The 20,729-nt window shown below is 40.1% G+C and overlaps 1 protein-coding gene and 1 pseudogene across 1 annotated transcript; both read left to right on the forward strand.

Moving 5' to 3' along the window:
• The first annotated feature begins 4,830 nt into the window (after positions 1-4,830).
• Positions 4,831-6,255, forward strand: LOC129061463 (putative gustatory receptor clone PTE01; annotated as a pseudogene).
• Positions 6,256-12,636: 6,381 nt separating this feature from the next.
• On the forward strand, positions 12,637-13,593 carry LOC129061464 (olfactory receptor 7D2-like). The gene has a single exon (XM_054562136.1). The coding sequence runs from the start codon at positions 12,652-12,654 to the stop codon at positions 13,591-13,593; it is 942 nt and encodes a 313-aa protein (XP_054418111.1). The 5' UTR covers positions 12,637-12,651.
• Positions 13,594-20,729: the final 7,136 nt, after the last annotated feature.

Raw genomic sequence — 20,729 nt, forward strand, 5'->3', positions numbered from 1 at the left:
TTACAGAGGTAGTAAAAGTAAGCAGTATAAGACACAGGCTTAGGAAACGAGGCACAGAAGCAAAAGAAAGGCCCTTGGAGTTTAGGGACATACGCTCGGCGGGATAAGAGGGAGAGAGAAAAAAACCTAATGATATGTTTTTTTGTTGGCCCGCATGCTATTTGCCAGTATCTTGAAATAGACCATTCTCTGTCTCAAGTTTGGCTCAGAAAAGGTTGTTGGGAAGTGGTTTTATAGGTAATTCACTGCTGTCCCAATTTACCCGCGTGCCATTGTAATGATCGCTGGGCCACGCTGCACCGCCATCCCGAAGACCAAGTCAGACTCCCCACCGAGCATCCTCATTGTGTCCTGTGTGTTTGCATTGTAGTTCTTTAAATTTCTTTAGGTTGGGAGAACCATGCCTTTTCTGTTTCGTTTTCATTTTAATTTTATATCCCAAGCATTTAGCACAATACCTGGTATTGGGCTGGCCAGGAAGTTTGGTTTTTCCCTAATACAATGGCTCTAGTAGTGTTTAGTTGTCTTTAACTTCATTCAAAACCAGTTTGTTAGATTTTATTGTGTCATGTCAGCATGCATTTAAAAAAAACTTACCAAAATTGGTGAATTTTTTGCAGCCATTTTAATATTAAAGATGGAAGAAGAAATGCAACATTTTTGGCGTATTATGCTTTATTATTTCAAGAAAGGTAAAAATGCAACTGGAATGCAAAACAGGGTCTGTGCAGTGTATGGAGAAGGTGCTGAGACTGATCAAATGTGCCAAAAGTGGTTTGTGAAGATTCATGCGTGAGATTCCACGGTTGGGTAGACCAGTTGAGGTTGACAGCAATCAGATGAAAACATTAACTGAGAACAATGACTGTTCTACCGCATGGGAGAGAGCTGACATGTTCAAAATATCCAAATCAATAAAGTTATTGATGAAAATAAAAAATGTGTCCTTTATTTTACGGAAAAAACTGAACGGACTTTTTGGCCAACCCACTACATAATACATGTTCTATAAATATGTATTCAACATACAATAAAAAATTAAATTAAATTAAATTAATATATATGAATAGAAAATTTCAGTGAATAATAAAGGCAATTCCCATCAAAACCCTTTAACCAAGAACAAAGACACCATTTTTCATAAAGGCATTTCAGTTGAACATATAAAAAATGAGAGGTTTCTACCTCTTATTTCACTTTTTTAAAAAAGGGATCTTTGTTTCTGTTTGAATATTAGGTCGCTGCCATAGGAGAGAACTTACAAACTCAGAGGCAGCTAGCTTCAATTTTATTTTTATTTTTTATCCTTACCAGAGCACGTGCTCACTGACTTTAGAGAGAGGGGAAGGGAGGGAGGGAGGGAGGGAGGGGAAGAAACATCTATCAGTTGCCTCCACACATACCCCAGTCAGGGACTGAACCCGCAGACTAGGTTTGTGCCCTGACTGGGAATCAAAACTGTAACCTTTCACTTTACAGGATGGACGCTTCAACTGGCTGAGCCACACCTGCCAGGGCAGCTGTCTTGAATTTTATACACATATAAGAAATAGTCCCTTCCTTTGAGTGGAAACGTGTCTCTATAAATTACATGACCTTGTCCTCCCTCTGAGGGCCATTTCTCTTTACCATGGTTGCCTTTAAATGTTTTGTAGACACTTGGAAGACTGTCTCCTCACCTTACACTTACTCCACAATTATCTGAGTGCTCACTGTATGCCAGGGTCCAAGGGAGGAGTTAGTATAGAAGGGAAAGAGCAGAGAGCTCTGCCTTCCTGGAGCTCTGAGTAGCATGGAAATATTGCTGCCTTTGACTCCTCTGCACTAATCATCCTGATTACCACTCTTATGATCTGCCTGAGGAACGTAATTAGAAATATTAGCTGATCCGTGTTAAGGAACATTAACTTAGCTGGAGATCTAAGGAAGTTTGTACGGGAAGATTCATGATGAGGGCAGGCAGCTTCAAACACTCTGACAGACATGCAGGTCCACTGTGGGGCACAGGGAGTCAGGAATGGGTGAGGATGGCTGTCGCTACGATAGTTTGTCATAAAATAAGCGGACTTGTGAACATGATCATTTAGGAAGACGCTGATTGTCTTTGGTATCAAAAAGGCAAAATAAACTGCCACTGGACACTTTCCTCCTTTAATTCAGGTCCTGCTAACCTCTCGCCTGTGCTACAGATAGGCTGGTGCCCTTCCAGCCCATTCTGCAGGGGATGTCAGAATAGTTCCACAGTCAGCATTGTATGCATCTTAAAGTTTATTCAGCAGTTCCATGTCCCTTCAGGAGAGAACCTAAACTCCAGAGCCCTCCACAACCTGGCCTCTGTCCACCTTCCTCTCCCACCCCACTGCCCCCTTCCTGGCGTCTGACCCATCCTTTGTATTAAGGAGGAAATTCCCCAAAACTTTTCAGTGAGGCAAAAGGATGACTATCATTCTGACATATTGTCTAATTGCCTGCCTAATTCTGTCACTTTCTCAGGAATGTTCCTCTGTTTCTGTGGGACCTAGATGCTGTGAAGTTAGTGCTCATAGGAGTTTAATAAATTGCAAATGATTTTTGGCCACCCGACATGCAAATTATTTCTTTTCAACTAAAAAGATTACCCCAAAGGTTATTGTTTATTGCCCTTGGGAATCTCTATCTGGTAGAAAAGATAATCCTAAAGGCTATGGTTTTCTTTTCCAATATTTTTGCATCAAACTTGGAAACTAATTCCATCATTCCTTTCCTGCCTATATAAATTTCTGTTCTTTAAATGCTCTGCAAATTAGCCTTACTTCCTTCATGCTCCATTAATAAATAAGTCTTTGGCATACGCTCTTTCTATATTTCTATGAGTCACGTTTTCATCCATTGGAAAATAATGCTCTGATGTTAGATACTCAACATCTTATAATTCTGGGATCATTAAATTTAGTTTCATAGCTTTGGACCTTTGCATTTACTAGCCCCTCTCACTCGGGATTCTCCTCCTCTGTATTCCTATCCCTCCTTCCACACTGTCCTGAAATCTTTATTGACACCCCCATGCAGTGCTGACCACTCTCTCTTTGGACGTTCTTTTTACCCTGCTCGACCGGACTGCCCACGGGGCAAGTCATCACATTGGATGCATGTGTTCATTTCTAGAATTTTCATCCTCTGAGGAGAGCAACATGTTACAGTTGCTTCTTCATGTGCAGTACCTAGCTCAGTGTTAGGCACAGGGGAGATGTTCTATAGATGCAGAAATGTCCCATCAAAGAAAAAATTGAGGGAGGGAGAGTGCACATGAGTGGAAAGAGGGTTCTGAGGGGGAGGCCCAGAACTGAGAGGCAGTGAGGGAAAGCAGACCTAAGGACAGAGGTAAGAGAACATCAGGTCTAGCGAGGCTTGAAAGAGCTCTGTCCAGAGCCATGGACTTTACCTTGGCTTTGGTAGGCTTTTCATCCTACTACATCCCTGCCTAGGTGCTAGGAAAGCATGCGAGTATAAGTTTTGTCCCCCTCTTACCTCTGCCAAGCAGCTTCTGAGAATGTGGGGACATTACCATGGAATTTCTGAAGGTGTGGGCTTTATCATCTTTGCTGGTCCTAATAGAGGACAAATAAGAGAGGAGCCAGGATGATATGCGACGTGCAGGGCCCAGGGGTAGACGGACACCTGCGTGGCCCAAGGGAATTTCCTCCTGGCCTGGGACAGGCGAGCCTGAAGTGAAGGGAACAGGAGGATTATTTGGTTCCAAATCCCTCACTTCTCATTAATAAATTTCTGTTCTGACTCTGTTTCTGGAGAGCTCCTCCCTTGAGGCTCAGTGGAGTGATCTTTTCTACCCACTGGGAGCAGGACTGGAGCCGCACGTAGGATCCTGAGTGCCAGGCTTTGAGTTCTGTGTGCCATGTAGCTTGCTTTATTTCACCTGCAAAAATCCCCTTTAAAATCTACATGCACATTTTATTATTATCTTATAGAAGAGGAAAGGAGCATAGCATTTTTGGGACATCTGCACAGGTCATGAGGCAGAAAGGAGTGAAGCCAAGTTTAAATTGGGTAGTCTGACTCCTGACCTGGGGCACCTGGGCAGTGTTCTCCTCCCGCCTGCCCAACTAGGTATTTCACTCCCTTGGACACTCCAGGAAGAGGTCACCTACTCACTGTGCTATTTCCCTTTGCAGTTTTCTGGTCGGCCACCGCAAAGAGCAGAGAGTGGCACCTGCTGCATCTATATAGGAGGGATGGAGGGCTAAGGAAGCAAAAAGCAGAGAGTTGGCACACAGTAATTTAAGGCAGAGCCCCCACTCCTGGATATCCCCCTAGAGCTGTCCACTTCCTCCTCCAAGCATGGAATCAGCCCAGTTAATCTCAAAGAGAGAGATAATGTCGAATCTTTGCTCCATTCCTACTTAGGAAACTGGAAGGAATTTTAAAATGAAAGGATTAGCCAAAGAACATACATGCTCATAGATACAGACAACAGAGTGGCAATGGCCAGGGGTAAGGGGAGGGCAGGGACTTGGTGGAGGCAGGGAGAGCGCGTAGGAAATAGTGACGTCTGTAATAGTGTCAACAATAAAAATACAGAAGAAAAAAATTTTAACATACCTCAGATATACCGGTGGTTAAGTCCTCCAGGCTCTGCTTAAAACTTATAAAGTTTGGGAAACTGAAATCAGATTCAGATATTGAAAATTTAATTTTGAATCCTTGTTTGCTCTGCTTATTATCTTTGTGACACGGGGCAAGTTCTTAATATCTCTGAGCCTGTCTTGATTCCGAGTTGATGCAACTGCACTGAGTGATGATTAATAGATAGCGGCTGCTCCCTAAGGGCTCAATATGTGGTGGGTGCATAAAATAAGGGAAAAATAAGTTTTAGGTATTATCTTTAATAATGATAAGGCTGATCCTCATGTCATTCAACTTAAATGTCCTGTGAGCTGAAGTTATGATTTACCCTGATCCCTGACAGGATATTTTACTTTTGTCCCCATATAAGTAGATACTTATTTGGAGAAAAACTATTGCATCTCACTTATTTTTGATTCCCTGGGGCCTATACTTTGTTGTCACAGAGGAAGCATCAAATACAAAACAAAAACAAAAATCTATTTCAAATATTTAATACACCCCTCTTTGATGAATAAAAACAGCATAAGCAATATGGCTTCCATAAATGAGGTTCTTTCCTCTCTTTCAAGTTTGTCCCATAGAACTAGAGAGAAGATAAAATAGTGATTGTTTTGGACTATTTAAATTGTGTAATGGATACATAGGACCAATTATTTTTCATTTTAATATCTGCAACATTTAAGGTGTCCCAGATACATAGAACCACAAAATCTAACACAACTCAGAATTTCCCCTCATGGGTCTCCCAGAAGATCGAGAACTGCAATCCTTCCTCTGCAGACGGTTCCTGTCTATGTATCTGGTCACCATGCCTGGGATCCTGCTCATCATGCTGGCTGTCAGCTTGGACTGCTACCTTCGTAACCCCGTCCAACCTGTCCATGGCTGCCATCGGTCACAGCTCCACCACAATCCCCAGGATGGTAGTGGACCTCCGAACTCAAAGCAGAGGCTTCTCCTGTGTGGGCTGCTTAATTCAGGTGTATCTTCTAAATCTCTCTCTCTCTTTTTTTTTTTTGTTTATGGATGCTATATAGTCCTGACCATGATGGCCTATGACTGGCTTGTGGCCAGCTGTCACCCACTGTACTACCCAGTCATCATGAACTCACACTTCTGTGGTTTCTTAGTTTTGGTGTCATTTCTCATCAGCCTTTTGGACTCCCAGCTGCACAATTTCATTGTGTTACAACTTACGTGCTTCAAGAATGTGGAAATTTCTCATTTCTTCTGTGATCCTTCTTGACTCCTCAACTTGCCTGTTCTGAAGTCATGTATCTTGTTGACACCATTTCTGGTTTTCTCCCTGTCTTGAGGCTCTTTTTCTCTTACTATAATATTGTTTCCTCCATCTGAAGAGTCCCATCATGAGTGGGAAGTATAAGTCCTTCTCTGCCTGTTGTTTTCACCTCTCAGTTGTTTGCTTATTTTATACAGCAAGCATTGGAATGAACATTCGTTTAACTGTGTCAGCTTCCCCAAGGTCTCAATTGTGTACACTGTGGTCACCCCCATACTAATCCCTTCACCTGCAGTCTGAGAAACGGGGACATTAAGAAGGCCATGCAGAGGCTCCTCAACAGAACAGCCTACTTGCAATACCTGGGCCATTTCTTTTGGCTTGTGAATTAGAAAAGATTGCAAAATCAATTATCCAGACTTGGCAAACATGCCTCTCTGGTCAAATAATTTTTTTTAACTATCATAACTTTCATTTCTCTTGATGTTTCATATGCAGATATTGCTTCTCTTGGCACATGGGATTGGAGGAATATTCTGGGGTCTCACCTCTGTCAAAAACTACATTGGGTTTGAATCCTGTAACATCTAAGGAATATTCTCTTTTTGTCACTTATGACCCAGGCACCCTGCGGTAGCACAGCTCTTTTTTTTTTTTTTTTTAATAACTTCCAGCCCTGACAACCACCATTCTACTTTGTCTTTATGAATTTGACCATCCTAGGAATTTCATATAAGAAGAATCCTGCAATGTCTGTCCTTCTGTGGGTCCCTAATTCCTCTTAGCATAATGTCTGCAAGGTTCATCCATGTTGTAGTTGGTGTCAGAATTTCCTTTTTTTAAAGATGGTATAACATTCTATTGTATGAATACATCACATCTTGTTTATCCATTCATCTGCCCAATAGATACTTGGGTTGCTTTCACTTTTTGGCTATTGTGAATTATGCTGCTATGAACACAGGTCTACAAGCAACAGAAATTTAAAACCATTTTTTAACAGATCTGAGCTTGTAACTTTGATCAGCTGTAAAATGGCTTGGAATCTTGCATACAAAATGAAGAAAAACATTTTTTGATAGATGATAAAACAAATTATTTTTTCAGTTATTAAAATTTTGTTAGGAAATTATCAGGAAAAGACTAAAAAGGAAATTTTTAAATGTGAAAAGTTTAATTTAGCCACTGAACAATTGCCCATAGAATAAAGACCTTTCTTAGGATACCAGGGAACAATTGATTCAAATTTTGAAAAAAATGCAAGTACTTTTCTTTTACTGAGTGTTGCAGATAAGAGATCCTGTACAATTAATGTTTTGATAAACTTTATCTCAAAGAATTTCCAAATTTATTAAGAAATGTGTTCTGCCCTGACATGTGCGGCTCAGTTGGTCGGGAATCATCCCGCAAAGCAAAGGGTTGCCAGTCTGGTTCCTGATCAAGGCGCATGGCAGGGTTGCAGGTTCAGTCTGGTTGGGGCGCGTGCGGGAGGCAACTGATCTATATTTCTCTCTCATTGACACTTCTCTCTCTTTCTCTCTTCCTCCTTCCCCCATCTCTCTACATAAATACAATCTTTTTTTAAAAAAAAGTAGTGTGTTCAGTTCATAGCCACAAAATAAGAATTCACAGCATATGTATTTTTAATCTACTCAATGGAGTTGTTGCACGCTAAAACTATTTACCAAAAAGGATGATGAAATCACCTATATAATATTTGATGTCTTGTATTTATAGTTCCAATGGCTGTTGGATGATACCATTGAGGTTATAGGTGTTTCTCCAATGTTATATATGTGGTAGAAAGCTATTCATTTAATGATATACTTGGTGAAAGAACATTCCTTTTACTTATTAACCTTGTATTAACACATCTGACTTTGATTTTACTCTTCTATTTCTAGTTGACTCAACTAATTAAAGGATGGTCCATTTCATGTAGAATTGAGAATAAATAATTTAAAAATGGATTACAGAGCTCTGATTTGTATGGTAAATCATAGAGGGTCAATTTAATTTCCTAAAATCAACTGGAGCATTTCCTTTGTCATTTAAATATTTTCTCATGTCCAAAATGAAAAAAAGAAAACATTTTATAGTACTATGCTCTGTCTTTTCCTCTTCACAACCAAAGTTCTTGATAGTGTTCTACACTCACAAGGTCAATTTCTCACTGCTAAGTCACTCCCAAGCCCACCGTAAATAGACTCTTCCCCACCACATTACCAAAATTCTTCTATCGCATATCACTAAACCCAAGGCTTATTGTTTAGCCTGCACTTTACCTGACCTCAGACCATCACTTTATAGGGGTGACTCTTCCTCTCTTGAAACACCACTTTATCTCCACAGTGTGTTCAACACCACACAGCCTATCCAGTCAAAGGACAGGTACATCTCCATTTTCTTCTGTGTTACTTTGCGCCCCTAAGTACTGTGGCCACAGGGAAATGAGTCTTTGTGGCACAGACACTGATCCTAAGGCATTGATGAAAATGAAGGAAGAATCCTATGGGGTGAGAACTGGGGCTCAGCGGCTGGAGGTCGCTATCTGGCTCCAAAGCTGCCTTCCTGGAAACAGCATTAGCACACACATTCAGTTCTTCCCTTTGCTCTCTACCCCAAAGGAGCTTAGTGATGTCAAGAGGAGAAGATCAAAGGAACAATTTATTTAATGAGGAACAATGAGAAATCATTCCCCTGGGGCTTGAGAAACCATAAATACTTCCCTGGCACCCTCACTGCAGTTTGGGCCACACTTGCACCTCTCACAGACATGACTTTGTGACAAGTTCCGCCTTCTTACCTTTCCCGGGGTGAGTCTGTCTTCAGCATCCAACAGTCAGAGCAAAAAGAACTTGTACAAAAACTTCTTTAAGCAATGGTAGTGGAGTGAGTCACCTGGCCTTGTGAGTACTGTGTATGAGAAGTATTAAAAAAGTAGTGAGGAAAGGAGGTAAGGTGGTTGATAATGCCCCATGACAAGTTTGTTTGAATCTCTGGAATTTATTTTCCTGGCTATTTATGTCTTTTTAGATTCCATTGCAGCTGTTTTCTGTCACCTCCAGTTCTGATGGAAACTTGTTCTGGAACCAGCGACTTGCTCAGTGTCAGTAGGAATTGGCATTTCCTCAAGTGTAAAGAGTTTCCAACCCACCTGCTAAGAGCTGCCTTGTCCTTTTCTAGGACAGCAGTTCTCAGTGCGGTTCCTGAAGCAGCGACATCAGTCCCCCAACCCCGGGGAGCTTGCTGGAAATGCAGATTCCCAGGCCCCGCCCACAGCCTGCTGACAAACTCCAGGGATGAGACCCGATAGCCTGTTTTAACGAGTCCTCGGGGTGACTCTGACGCTGGCTGTCACTGGGGACCCTCGGCTCCAGCCCCTTCGTTGTTTGGTTTCTAAAAGGTTACACACACTGATTGGTTCAACAAATATTCATGGAACGCCCACTATGTGCCAGGTGTTACCTGTGTTGTCATTGCAACTGTGAATGGACCCATTTGCTCTCGTATGTTTCCTAATGATTCTGTGCAGACACATAAGAAAGCCGAGGACACTGTTTGTTGACTTTCTTTAGTGTTCCCAGGTAGGTAATCATATCAGCAGCTGACAGTGACCAATTCTGTGCTTGGTTTACATTTCTATATCTGGTTTACTTTTCTTGTCACATGGCATTTCTTTTGAAGTATTAGGAAGTCTGGGGTCACTACAATTTATATTTCAGGAAACGGAGACACAGAAACGTAGAAACAGTGTTAAAATGGCAGCTTAAAATATCTGTTTTTGACCACATGACTGACCCCATTTTGTAGATGAGAAACACTGAGGTTCAGTAAGGAAGTAGTTTTTCTAAAATGCAGTAATAAATGGCAAAGCCACATGCACACCCCCAAATTCACTGTATGGCATTTGCCTCTGCTAAGAGCTGTAAAAGAGGAATGAATAAGGGACCGAGCTGTTCGGAGCTTGGGGAGATCAGGTCCGGCTTGGGTGATCAGACAACCTCAATGAAAGAACCACATTTGAGCTGAGGTTTCAGGTATGATTTGAGTTTTTTTCTTTGTTTTTAAGGCAGAGATGTCATTTATTTCAACAAGTATTTCTTTTTAAAATTTATTGGGGTGACATTGGTTTTAGATATATTTTAAAAATGGCAATAAAACTGACATACTCCTAATTTTCTTATATTACTACATAGTGTTAGATGCTTCATTTTTATAGCAGCATGATGCTAGAAAGATCATTTTACATATAAAAGATATTCAGAAATTATATGGCCATTTCAATAAATACAGAAAAAGCATTTCATAAGATTTAATATACTTACTGGAAAACAAAAACAAAATCTTATTCTGATGCTTATCTTCAAAAGCTCATAATAGACATCATATCTAATGATTATTTATTGAAATCTTTTCCCCTGGAAATAAAAAAATGAGACACAGATATCCTGCCATCACTACTTCTACCTAACATTGAGCTGGAAGACTGGGCCAATGCAATTAATGAAGAACAAAAATTCATATAGACTGGAAAAAGACAAGTGCTATCATAATTGGCAAATAACATGTAAATGCATGTAAATACAGATAATTAGAATAAATACAAATTATTAAAATTTAAAAAATAAACAATGTTAAATAATTTTAACAGCAGGCATGATTTCTCCTTGCCTTTTATAAGTTTGTTTTGTTTTTTTAGGGTTTAATGATGGATCTTGGATTAACACTTGGTTTAACACAGTGATTCTTTATCACCTAGAGGCAGTATCCAGTGTTCCACATGACTGAAATTTTAGTGTTCCCATCAATGGCTGTTATGTTGCATTTATATTGAAACTATCATCATTTCTGCATTGATCTAGTCATGGAAATTTGCTATCTGACTTTCTAATGTTAAATATTTTTGTACTTTTCAGATGAACATTAATTCATAGGGGAGTTTGTTATTTTTATCAAGCAGATAACATCATCTTACTCCTTTTGCAGGTTGCTGCATCGATAGTCAATGTGCGATTAGCTTGTAGATTTCTTGTTTGTGTTATATATATAATTTTTGTTCCAACCTCCATTCAACTTTTCGTACTCTTTGAGAACAAACCACTGGGAATGCCAGGGTAAGTAAATTTTGTAATATGTGATCTGAACTTGTGTGGTTCATGATTCAGTCAGGAGAGCAGCAGATATTAATCAAATAATTTCATTAGTAAACACAAAAACATCAGTATGACTTAGGCAATGAAGAAGAACACAGGGCTAAACAAGATCAGATGAGGGGGACTGTCCTTTGTGGGCAGGGAGGGTTCAGGGAGGCTTGTTTGAGGAAGTGATGTTCTGTATGAGGTAAGGACAGGAATATCACAGGAAGACAAAGGCTTGGAGGAGCACCCCCGCCCGGTGGGCTGTGCTTACACAGGCATGGCTGGGGAAACTCAGCGCTTTAGGATTCCTGAGAAGGCCAGCGTGTTAGAACTTGGAGAGTGAAAGGCTGGTGTTGTGCTTAATAAGCTTGGGAGGTTGGAAGGAACTAGCATGAGCTGGCAAAGCTGGAAAATGCATAAAGAAAGAAAAATCATAGACCTGTCTCCCTTATGGACACTGAGGCCAAAATCCCCAGATGAAAGCACCTTCCAGAGCATAGTTGTGCTTGCTTCTGCCTGGGGCTTAGGGTGCATTACACCCAGGACCACTTTAGACTAAAGTCCTCTGACTGAGGTTTCTAGGTGAGTGTGAATGTGGGCCCTAAACCTGTGAGTGGTTGTCTCCACTACAGTGATTTTTGAAGTCTGACTCTTTCTGACATTTGATGGATGGATTTTCTTTTTTATTTTTTTACCCTGTACTATTGAACATTGTGTGAAAGTATTTTTAACTTTTAATTTTGACATCATTTCAGGTTTAAAGAAAAGTAGAAAGAATCGTTCCTATGTATATCCTTTATTGGCTCCCCTAAATATTAACATTTTTGCCACTTTACTTTTTTCTTTATCCAGTTTTCTCTCTCTTCCGTGTGCATGTATGTGCATATGTATATGGTTGTGTTATCAGAACCACTGGAGAGTAAGTTGTACCTCTGAATTTTGAGTGTTCCCTAAAAACAAGGACATTTTCCATATGTAACCACAAAACAATAATCAAAATCAGGAAATTAACATTGATAGAATATATTATCAAGTTTACAGATGTCATTTCTATTTTGACAATTATCCTAATAATTTCATTTAAGAGCAAAGAAAATCCAAGATCATGCCTTACATTTAGTTGACATCTCATTAGCCATCTTTAATCTAGAACAGTTCTTAGACTTCCTTTGAATTTGATGAAACTGGCATTTTTGAATGTCCCTCAATTTAGGTTTGCCTGATGCACCTTAGTCTTTAGATTGAAGTCCTGAATCTTTGGCAAAAATTCCACAGTAGTGACATTGTGTCCTTTCCAGTGCCTCCTACCAGGAAGGACATGATGTTGATTTGTCTATTTTGAAGCTTCATGACCATCTGACAAGGTTGTTATAAAATGGATTTTTAAGATAGGAGGTCCTCTTTTGTAGGATTCCATTTTGGTTTCACTGCTGTAAAATGGGTAGTTAAGATGGGTGGGTGGGACAAGGGACTCCATTTTCTAGGATTCCATTTATAAGTGAATAGAGATCCAACTCTCAGACAAACTGACAGACTTCATAAATAACTTGAGTGAAAGGCATAGTCAAAATTTCTATCACGTGGAGGGTGCCGGTTTGTGCTAGTTCATGCTGTTCTTCTCTCTTCCTTCATAGACATGTCAACCACATGAAAGCAGGAAACAAAACAGGAATTTTAGAGTTCATCCTCCTTGGGCTCTCAGAGGACCCAAAACTGCAGCCCCTTATATTTGGGCTCTTCCTGTCTATGTACCTGGCCACCCTGCTTGGGAACCTGCTCATTGTCCTAATCATCAGCTCTGACTCCCACCTCCAGACGCCCATGTACTTCTTCCTGTCCAACCTGTCCTTGATTGACATCTGCTTCAGTACCACCATAGTCCCCAATATGCTGGTGAACATCCAGACACAGAGCAAAGCCATCTCCTACGTGAACTGCCTCACTCAGGTGTATTTTTCCATGCTCTTTCCTATCCTGGACACTATCCTCCTGACTGTAATGGCCTATGATCGGTATGTGGCCATCTGTCAGCCCCTGCACTACACAGTCATCATGAAGCCTCATCTCTGTGGCCTGCTAGTTTTTATTACTTGGCTCATTGGTGTCATGACATCCCTCCTCCATATGTCTCTGATGATGCATCTGAGTTTCTGTAGAGATCTTGAAATTCCACATTTCTTCTGTGAACTTTCACAGATCATCAAGTTGGCCTGCTCTGACACCTCCCTGAATACCATATTAGTATATGTTATGACTTGTGTGCTCGGTGTACTCCCCCTTTTGGGGATCCTTTTCTCGTACTCAAGAATTACTTCATCAATAAGGAAGATGTCCTCATCGGGGGGAAAGCAAAAAGCATTTTCCACTTGTGGGTCTCATCTCTCAGTCGTTTCTTTATTTTATGTGACAGGCATTGGGGTCTACTTCACTTCTACAGTGACTCACTCTTCCCAGAAAGTTTCAGTGGCTTCTGTGATGTATACCGTGGTCACCCCCATGCTGAATCCTTTCATCTACAGCCTGAGGAACAAGGATGTGAAGGGGGCCCTGGGAAGGCACGTCAGCAGAGCAGCCTCTTACCTGCGATAGACTCACTGGCTCTGGGAATGAGAAGCTTTATGAGTATCACTGACAAAAACTTGTATTCTGTTTTATCCTTGAATCTCTCAAACCGTCTTGTTCTTTCATGCAGCCCTTAAGGATTTCTGACTTTGCTCTCTTAGTTTTTAACACACATTTAAACTACTAATCTCCCGGTAATTTATTTGATGACATTTCACCCTATCTGCTGTCCAAAAGATATGTCTTTATCTTCTTCCTTACCATCACACTACTGAGCTCTGAACTTGGATTTGAAGCATATGCAGTATCTTTATCTCAAATGTTGGCCTCAAGTGCTTAAACTACCGTTTGTTCACCTTAACTTATTTCTGTGTGTTTGTGAATTTGTGTTGTGTGTGTGGGTGTATCAGCAAGTGTTTTCTTTTTTTTTACTGGACAAAGTATGATTAAAATACATATGAAAATATTTTTGATGTTTTAGTGTTTATTATATGGTAACCCTGTGCTAATTGTTCTCTATTATCTTGTGTAATCCTCCCAACAGGAACAGTTGTGTCCCCATTTAAGAGGTGATGAAAATGAGACTCTGAGAAAGCTAGAAATAAACCAAACTTCCCCAGAGTTTCAGAGGGACAAGAGACCAAGTGGCAGAAGCAGGATTCAAACCTTGAACTCTAACCCTGAGCCACAGTCGTAGATCTAAAAGTCTTCACAGTTTTCAAACAGATTTTGATGTGTACATCTCTCTGGTAGATCTTACACCTGAGTGACAGTCCTTCTGATTATCTTCTCCTATTGTGCACCCAGGAGAATCGCATTTCCTTTTTCCTGGAAGGTAAAGGTGACACTGTCTTTTTATCTGTCCAATAAAATATGGGTGGAACCCTTTTTAGGCTGGTCTATTTAAGAGCTGGTAAATTATCCTTTATATTCACTCTGGCTTTGATATGACTATTATGGAATAGGACATCATAAGATCAAAAGAGTCTAATGCATGTAGGACTTTCCTGGATAGTTACTGAAGTTCATATATAAATTATTTTTAATATATAAAATCCCATAAATTCTGTTAGCACCACAAATTCACAGTCTCCTTTCAGTGTGGTATGAGGTATCCAATATGACATCATAATCGTGACCACAATGGGATGAGAGGAGCACTTCCAGCACAGCCAGCTGCTGCTTCTTTTATCCAGAATTTGCTAGGTTTTGTGTTTTTTGTTTTTTTTTAAGACCTACTCCTACCTACTCCTTGGAGTCCTCAGCATCTCAACATGTTAATCCCTCTCTCATGTCCAACTTTAATATTTCGGTCAAATAACCAGAAGCCTCAAGGCTTTACATATCAACCGGTGATGGTGATGTGTTCAGTGGCAAAGAGAGGTCCAGTTATCACCAGGTTACTCTGTTCATGGGAAAAATTAATATTAAAAAAGTTTGTCATGTGGCTTAGTGCAGTATATGTAGTATAATTATATATCTGTCCCTAGCTATCTTCCATCTATCTATCTACCTACCTGCCTATCTATCTGATACATAAAATTTCCCAGGGCTGAGAAAAACAGAAAGAGGCTGGCAACTCCATCATTACATTAAGAGTTTATTAAGGGAATTTACATATGAGGCTTGTCTTGGGCGGCAAGGTGGCATGGGTATTGTCCATGCCATGTGGCAGGTGTAAGGAGTTATGTAGGACAGGGCAAGATGGATGGGAGTACTGGGGCATGACCCACCCCAGGTAAGGAAGAAAAACCTTACTGCTTGCCTGAGGAAGGCAACAGCCAGTTCTAGGAAGTGGCACTCCCGGGCATACGGGAGGGGGTCAAATAGCCTCTAATGGGACTTATGGGAAGGAATCTCTCTTCTGTCCAGAATCTAGCTGTATCTAGATTAAGGTCAGCTGCAGTCATGCTATTGAACAGTCCTCTTCTCTCTCTCTCTCTCCCCCCTTTCTCTCTCTTTCTCTCTCTCTCTTCCCATCCATACCAGATTTCAGCCTAAGGCTCCAACATGTCCCTGAGCTCTTCTCTCTCAGTGCTTTAGTAAATGAGGAGTTTTCTGTGAAGATGAAGCAGGGTGTTTCTGAGTATTGGGCAAGCCAGTGGGCACAATGAAACATTTTTAGGGACCAAAGATGGCTCAATGACAGAAGAAGAATCACATGGAAATATATGAGTGAGAAAAGTGGAAATGATAAAAGAGTAGAAAGTCTTACGTGGGCATGTGTGTTTAACCTCATTTAATATAATAATAACTACCATAATAAGTATATTGGCATTGTAACTATATATAGTCAATAATATAATAATTAATATGAATTATTTCTTATTTTAATAATTGATTTATACTTTTATTTTTAATAATTATTAGCTCCTTTTATTAGATTTATTTTCTTAATAATTTTCTCAATACTTAAAATTCATAACACTTAAGTGCTTGACAATAAAAAATGTAATATATAATGACATTAGAAAACCTGGAAAATTCAAACAATAAGAGATATGGTAGGAAACCCAAAGGATGCATTTATCTATCTATGGGCACTACATGTTTACAGACAAAACCTTATTTCCTGATTATACCTTCCAGGCTGTAACTAGTTTAATAAGTGTTCTCCCACCAGAGATGAGTTTGATAAATTTGATTATTGTTATATTTTAAAATACTTGTACTTTTAGAGAGGAAAAGGAGAGTTTTGATTTTGTTTCTATTCACTATTATTTTCAGTCAAATTGCACAATGTTTAATACTTGTTAAACTATGGAATGTTCACTTACAGGAGGCACAAGCCAGAGTGCAGGGATTGAATCCCCATTTTGTATATTACTGGGTACGGGACCCTAGGCAAGTCACCTGGACCTCTGAACGCTCGGGGAGAGAGTCAGGATCACTCCCCCAGATAAGCCATCAGAGCAGCAGAGATATTATTCAAGGGTGAGGGGAACTGAGAATGGATAGCAGAGACACTGAGATAGGGAGACACTGAGTATCTGCTGTGGCTTTAAGTTCACCTACAGTAAGAGAAGCTATGGTTCTTCCCACTGATCCTCCTCCTCATAGTGCATCTCACTTACCCTCTCCCTCAAACAGACCTATTGAAACCATGGAGGAGCTTCTCCCAAAGCTTATACAAAAGGTTGATTCAAGTAAAGGCAAAAAAATATATAATGAAATAAACAAGTGAGCCCATATCCAGCTAAAAGATTCTTCACAGCAAAGGGAACCATCAACAAAATAGAAAAGCAATCTACCAAATAGGAGAAAATATTTGCAAATCATATATCTGATAAGGCAGTAAAGTCTCTGACATTGCTGCTACTCATATTGTTTCTGATATATTTCCTTGGGCAAGGGAAACAAAAGAAAAAATAAAATGAAACTATATCCAACTAAAAAGTTTTGGCACATCAAAGGAATCCACCAATAAAACAAAAACACAATCTACCAATTCGGATATTTGCCAATGATACATCCAATAAGGGATTCATGTAGAAAATTTATAAAGAACTCACACAGCCTAACATGAAACAAGCCACAAACAATCCAAATTAAATAATAGAGGACCTAAATTGACATTTCTCCAAAGAGGACATACAGAGAGTCAATAGACATAAAAAGATGCTCAGTGTCACTAATCATCAGATATATGCACTGATATGTTCATTGCAGCATTACTTATAATAGTTAAGATATGAAAGCAACCTAAGTGCCCATCAATAGATGATTAGATAAAGAAGTGGTGATATGTATATAATGGAATATTACTCAGCCATAAAGAAAAATGAAGCCTTATCGTTTGCAACAACATCCATGGACCTGGAGGGTATTATGCCAAGTAAAATAAGTTAGGCAGAGAAAGAAAAATACCATATGATTTCACTTACATGTGAAATCTGAAGAACAAAATAAAACAACAAACAAAGCAAAAGAGACTTACAGATACAGAGAACAAATTGATAGTTGCCAGATGGGAGGGGCATTGCGGGACTGGGTGAAAAAGGTGAAGAGATGAAGTACCAATTAGTAGTTACAAAACAGTCACGGGAATGTCAAGAACAGCATAGGGATTATAGTCAGTAAAATTGTAATAATTATGTATGGTGCCAGGTTGACACTAGACCATTTAGAGGGGTTGCTTCATAAATTATGTAAATGTCTAACCGCCATGCTGTACATCTGAAACTAATATACAGTAATATTGAATGTTAACTGTAATGGAAAAATAAAAAATAATTTTAAAAAATCTTGTGAGGCTAAAAAAAAGAAGTTGACTCAAATGTCGCTGGAGATGGACTACAGAGAATGCCGCGCTCGTTGGTCAGGTCGTCCTCCAGGATCACGGGCTTATTTCTCCAGGTGCAGGGAGTGCAGCCAGCTGACAGCCCTCAGCAAAAGGAAGCTGACAGCCTCACCCAGGAGACACCACTCAGATCTCTTGCTGTGGGGAGTAAAACTGGCCAAAGACGTTTGCATCCACCACTGTATTTGCCCTGAGGTTGCTCTTGAGCTGCCCCCAGCCCCTCACTGAACAGCAAGGTGCCAGTGCTTGCCCATGGCTATGGTCACACAATGACACTGATGACCAAGATCAGTTACCCCTGCCAAAATGGTGACTCCTCTTCTTGGCATGAGGGACCTGAAGGGCCAGGCAGCAGTAGAGCCTGAAATTCAATGGGACTTGTGCCATGTGTCTGGAAGTGCATCTGTAGGAGTCAAGGCCTCTGAACCTGCAGAGGCCGGAGTCTTGGAGATCTGCACACAAACTTCCCACGTGGCTCAGTGGAGGTGCCATTGGAAGGGGCCACTTCTACTTCCAACCCTTGATGTATGGACCCACATGTGCTATATATCAAAGATACGGCACACTAATGTCAGTGACTTAGAATGGACACTGCATCCTGTGGATTATGTAGTCCGCACATCCTGTGTATTCAAATGCCTGCACTAAATTTGGTCATTCTCTTTTAAACTAACCTGTTCCTATATTAAAATTTTTCTGAACCCTCTCATGCTCCATACTCTCTTTACACAATGCTTTACTCTCTCCGCCCCTTCCCCCACAAGCATTGTAAGTGGCTTATATTTGTCATCTATATCTCCCCAATACCCATTCTTCAACCCATGCTACCTGGATTATTTCTGCCTCTGCCTCTCTATTTAGAGAGAATAAATGGAGCCCTCATTAATGTCAACAGGGGGTCCTTGTAACCAGTAAGTGTAAAAAATGTTTCCACCCTCATTTGGTTAGTCCTTTCAACAGAACCAAACTGTTAACCGCTCTGCTTGTCTTCTGAAAGGACCTCTTCATCTACATGGCACTGTGGACACCAAGTGATTCACGAAATCCCAAGCCTCTTCAAGGGAAAAACATCACAGAAATTTGGTTTCCTGGCTTTGGCTCCCAAGGAAATTGTGCACTCCTTAGGGGACACCTTGTCACCTTCAAGTCAAACCAAAGAAAGAAGCATTTCTCATTGGAGGAAATACATTTATCTCCCCTTGACCCCTGGCCACCCCTTGATTCTTGTACACACACAATACTAGATGAAATGTTTCATTCTTTTATCTTTGTATCCCATGGGACCTGAATAGTTTGGAGAGCAAAAAGACAATACAACAATTTATTTAATGAGGAGCCCTGAGAATTCAACCCTGAAAATGTTGGAAGCTTTAAATGTGTTCTTTTTTTGTCCCTTTCCTTAATTCTCTGATCCCAACCGAATACAAACTGAATTGGGCTTCCTAGGGACAGACCTTGGAGATCAGAAAGCTTCACTGATACCCTTTCGAGAGTCATCGTAGTCCAGTGAGGGCTGGTGGAATGAAAAGGAAATGAGACGACATGGGCTTTACCTCTGGAATAATTAGGCTGGGACAGTCCTGCATGACACAGTTTATAACAATGAAGTCCCTGTATGTTGAAGGTACCTTCAGTTTCCACTGAAACCTGTCTTTTCCAACCTTCATTCTGTTTCCTTCTCTCTCTTTTTGCAATCTAGAGCCTCTCTACAACAAGAATTATTTTCCAGAGAATCTCCACCTCTTAAATCTACTATGCGTGAGGTATTGTCTATTTTGTTTCTAATGTGATTGGGTTTCTTTATTATATTCCCTAACTATTTTGCAGCAGATTTGACTCATTGATAGCACTTAATAGTTCAATATTGATGTTGTCGTTTCACCTTAGTGTCCACTATATTAACTACAAATAATACAATTATTTCTGATATTCAGTAATCAGGCGAATTTCCTTTCCTCATCTTACCAGTTTCTTTATATGTTCAGCAGAATATCAAGTGATGGAAGTTGAGTTGACTGAGTTGGTCTGTTCGTGAAGTTAACACAAATATTTTAGTGAGTTAATGCAGAATATTCTGTGTGTGCAGCTTTAAAACAATTGTTCTTTATTGAGTTAAGCAATTGTGGTTGGTTTAGCAAAGGAAACCAATTATATGATGAGGTTGAAGATTTCTGTGTGTTACAATTGACACTCTTGGTCTCAATTTTTATTATACATCTGACATTTGTATACATTCAGTACCAACTATGTGCCAGGCACCAGATAAGTTTCTGGAATGACAATGGTGAACAAAAACAATGATAACTTCCAACCCACAAGGGAACATAAAATTGCCACCACAAGAGGCACTTTAAGGAATAGTACAGGATGCTCAAACTGTGGGCCTCACCCACTCTGTCCTTCCTGACCCCAATGATCTGTTTTCTATCTCACTGGTCTCTGAAATCCTTCCTGTTACAAACCTCACCGACCCAAGTGCAACTGGAAATTTGGTTCTCTTAGTTCCAAATGCTTGATCTTTTAAAATTTCTTCTTATTCACAATTACCCATCCTCTCCCTCATAGCACAAACATTCATATTTCAGAGAAGCCTTTCCAACTCACCTCCCAAGACTAAATGTGCCTTCAGCGGTTTTTTTCTCTCCTTAATTAATTAGCATTCTCTAGACATTAGGAATAGTGAAACTTTTTTATCATTGAGAATGTAAACACTTACTTACTTTCTGTTTTTAAAATTAAGTTTATTGGGATAACATTGGTTAATAACACTGTATACGTTTTAGGTGTACAAATTTATAGTACATTATCTGTATATTGCACTGTGTGCTCACCACCCAGAGTCTAGTCTCCTTCCATCACCATA

The sequence above is a fragment of the Pteronotus mesoamericanus genome, unplaced genomic scaffold (genome assembly GCF_021234165.1).
Source record: "Pteronotus mesoamericanus isolate MK-2021 breed Mesoamerican mustached bat unplaced genomic scaffold, CSHL_Meso_final scaffold_636, whole genome shotgun sequence".
NCBI lineage: Eukaryota > Metazoa > Chordata > Mammalia > Chiroptera > Mormoopidae > Pteronotus > Pteronotus mesoamericanus.

Excerpts from the sequence above, each read along its gene's own strand:
- LOC129061464 (XM_054562136.1), top strand. The coding sequence starts at position 12,652 with ATGAAAGCAGGAAACAAAACAGGAATTTTAGAGTTCATCCTCCTTGGG.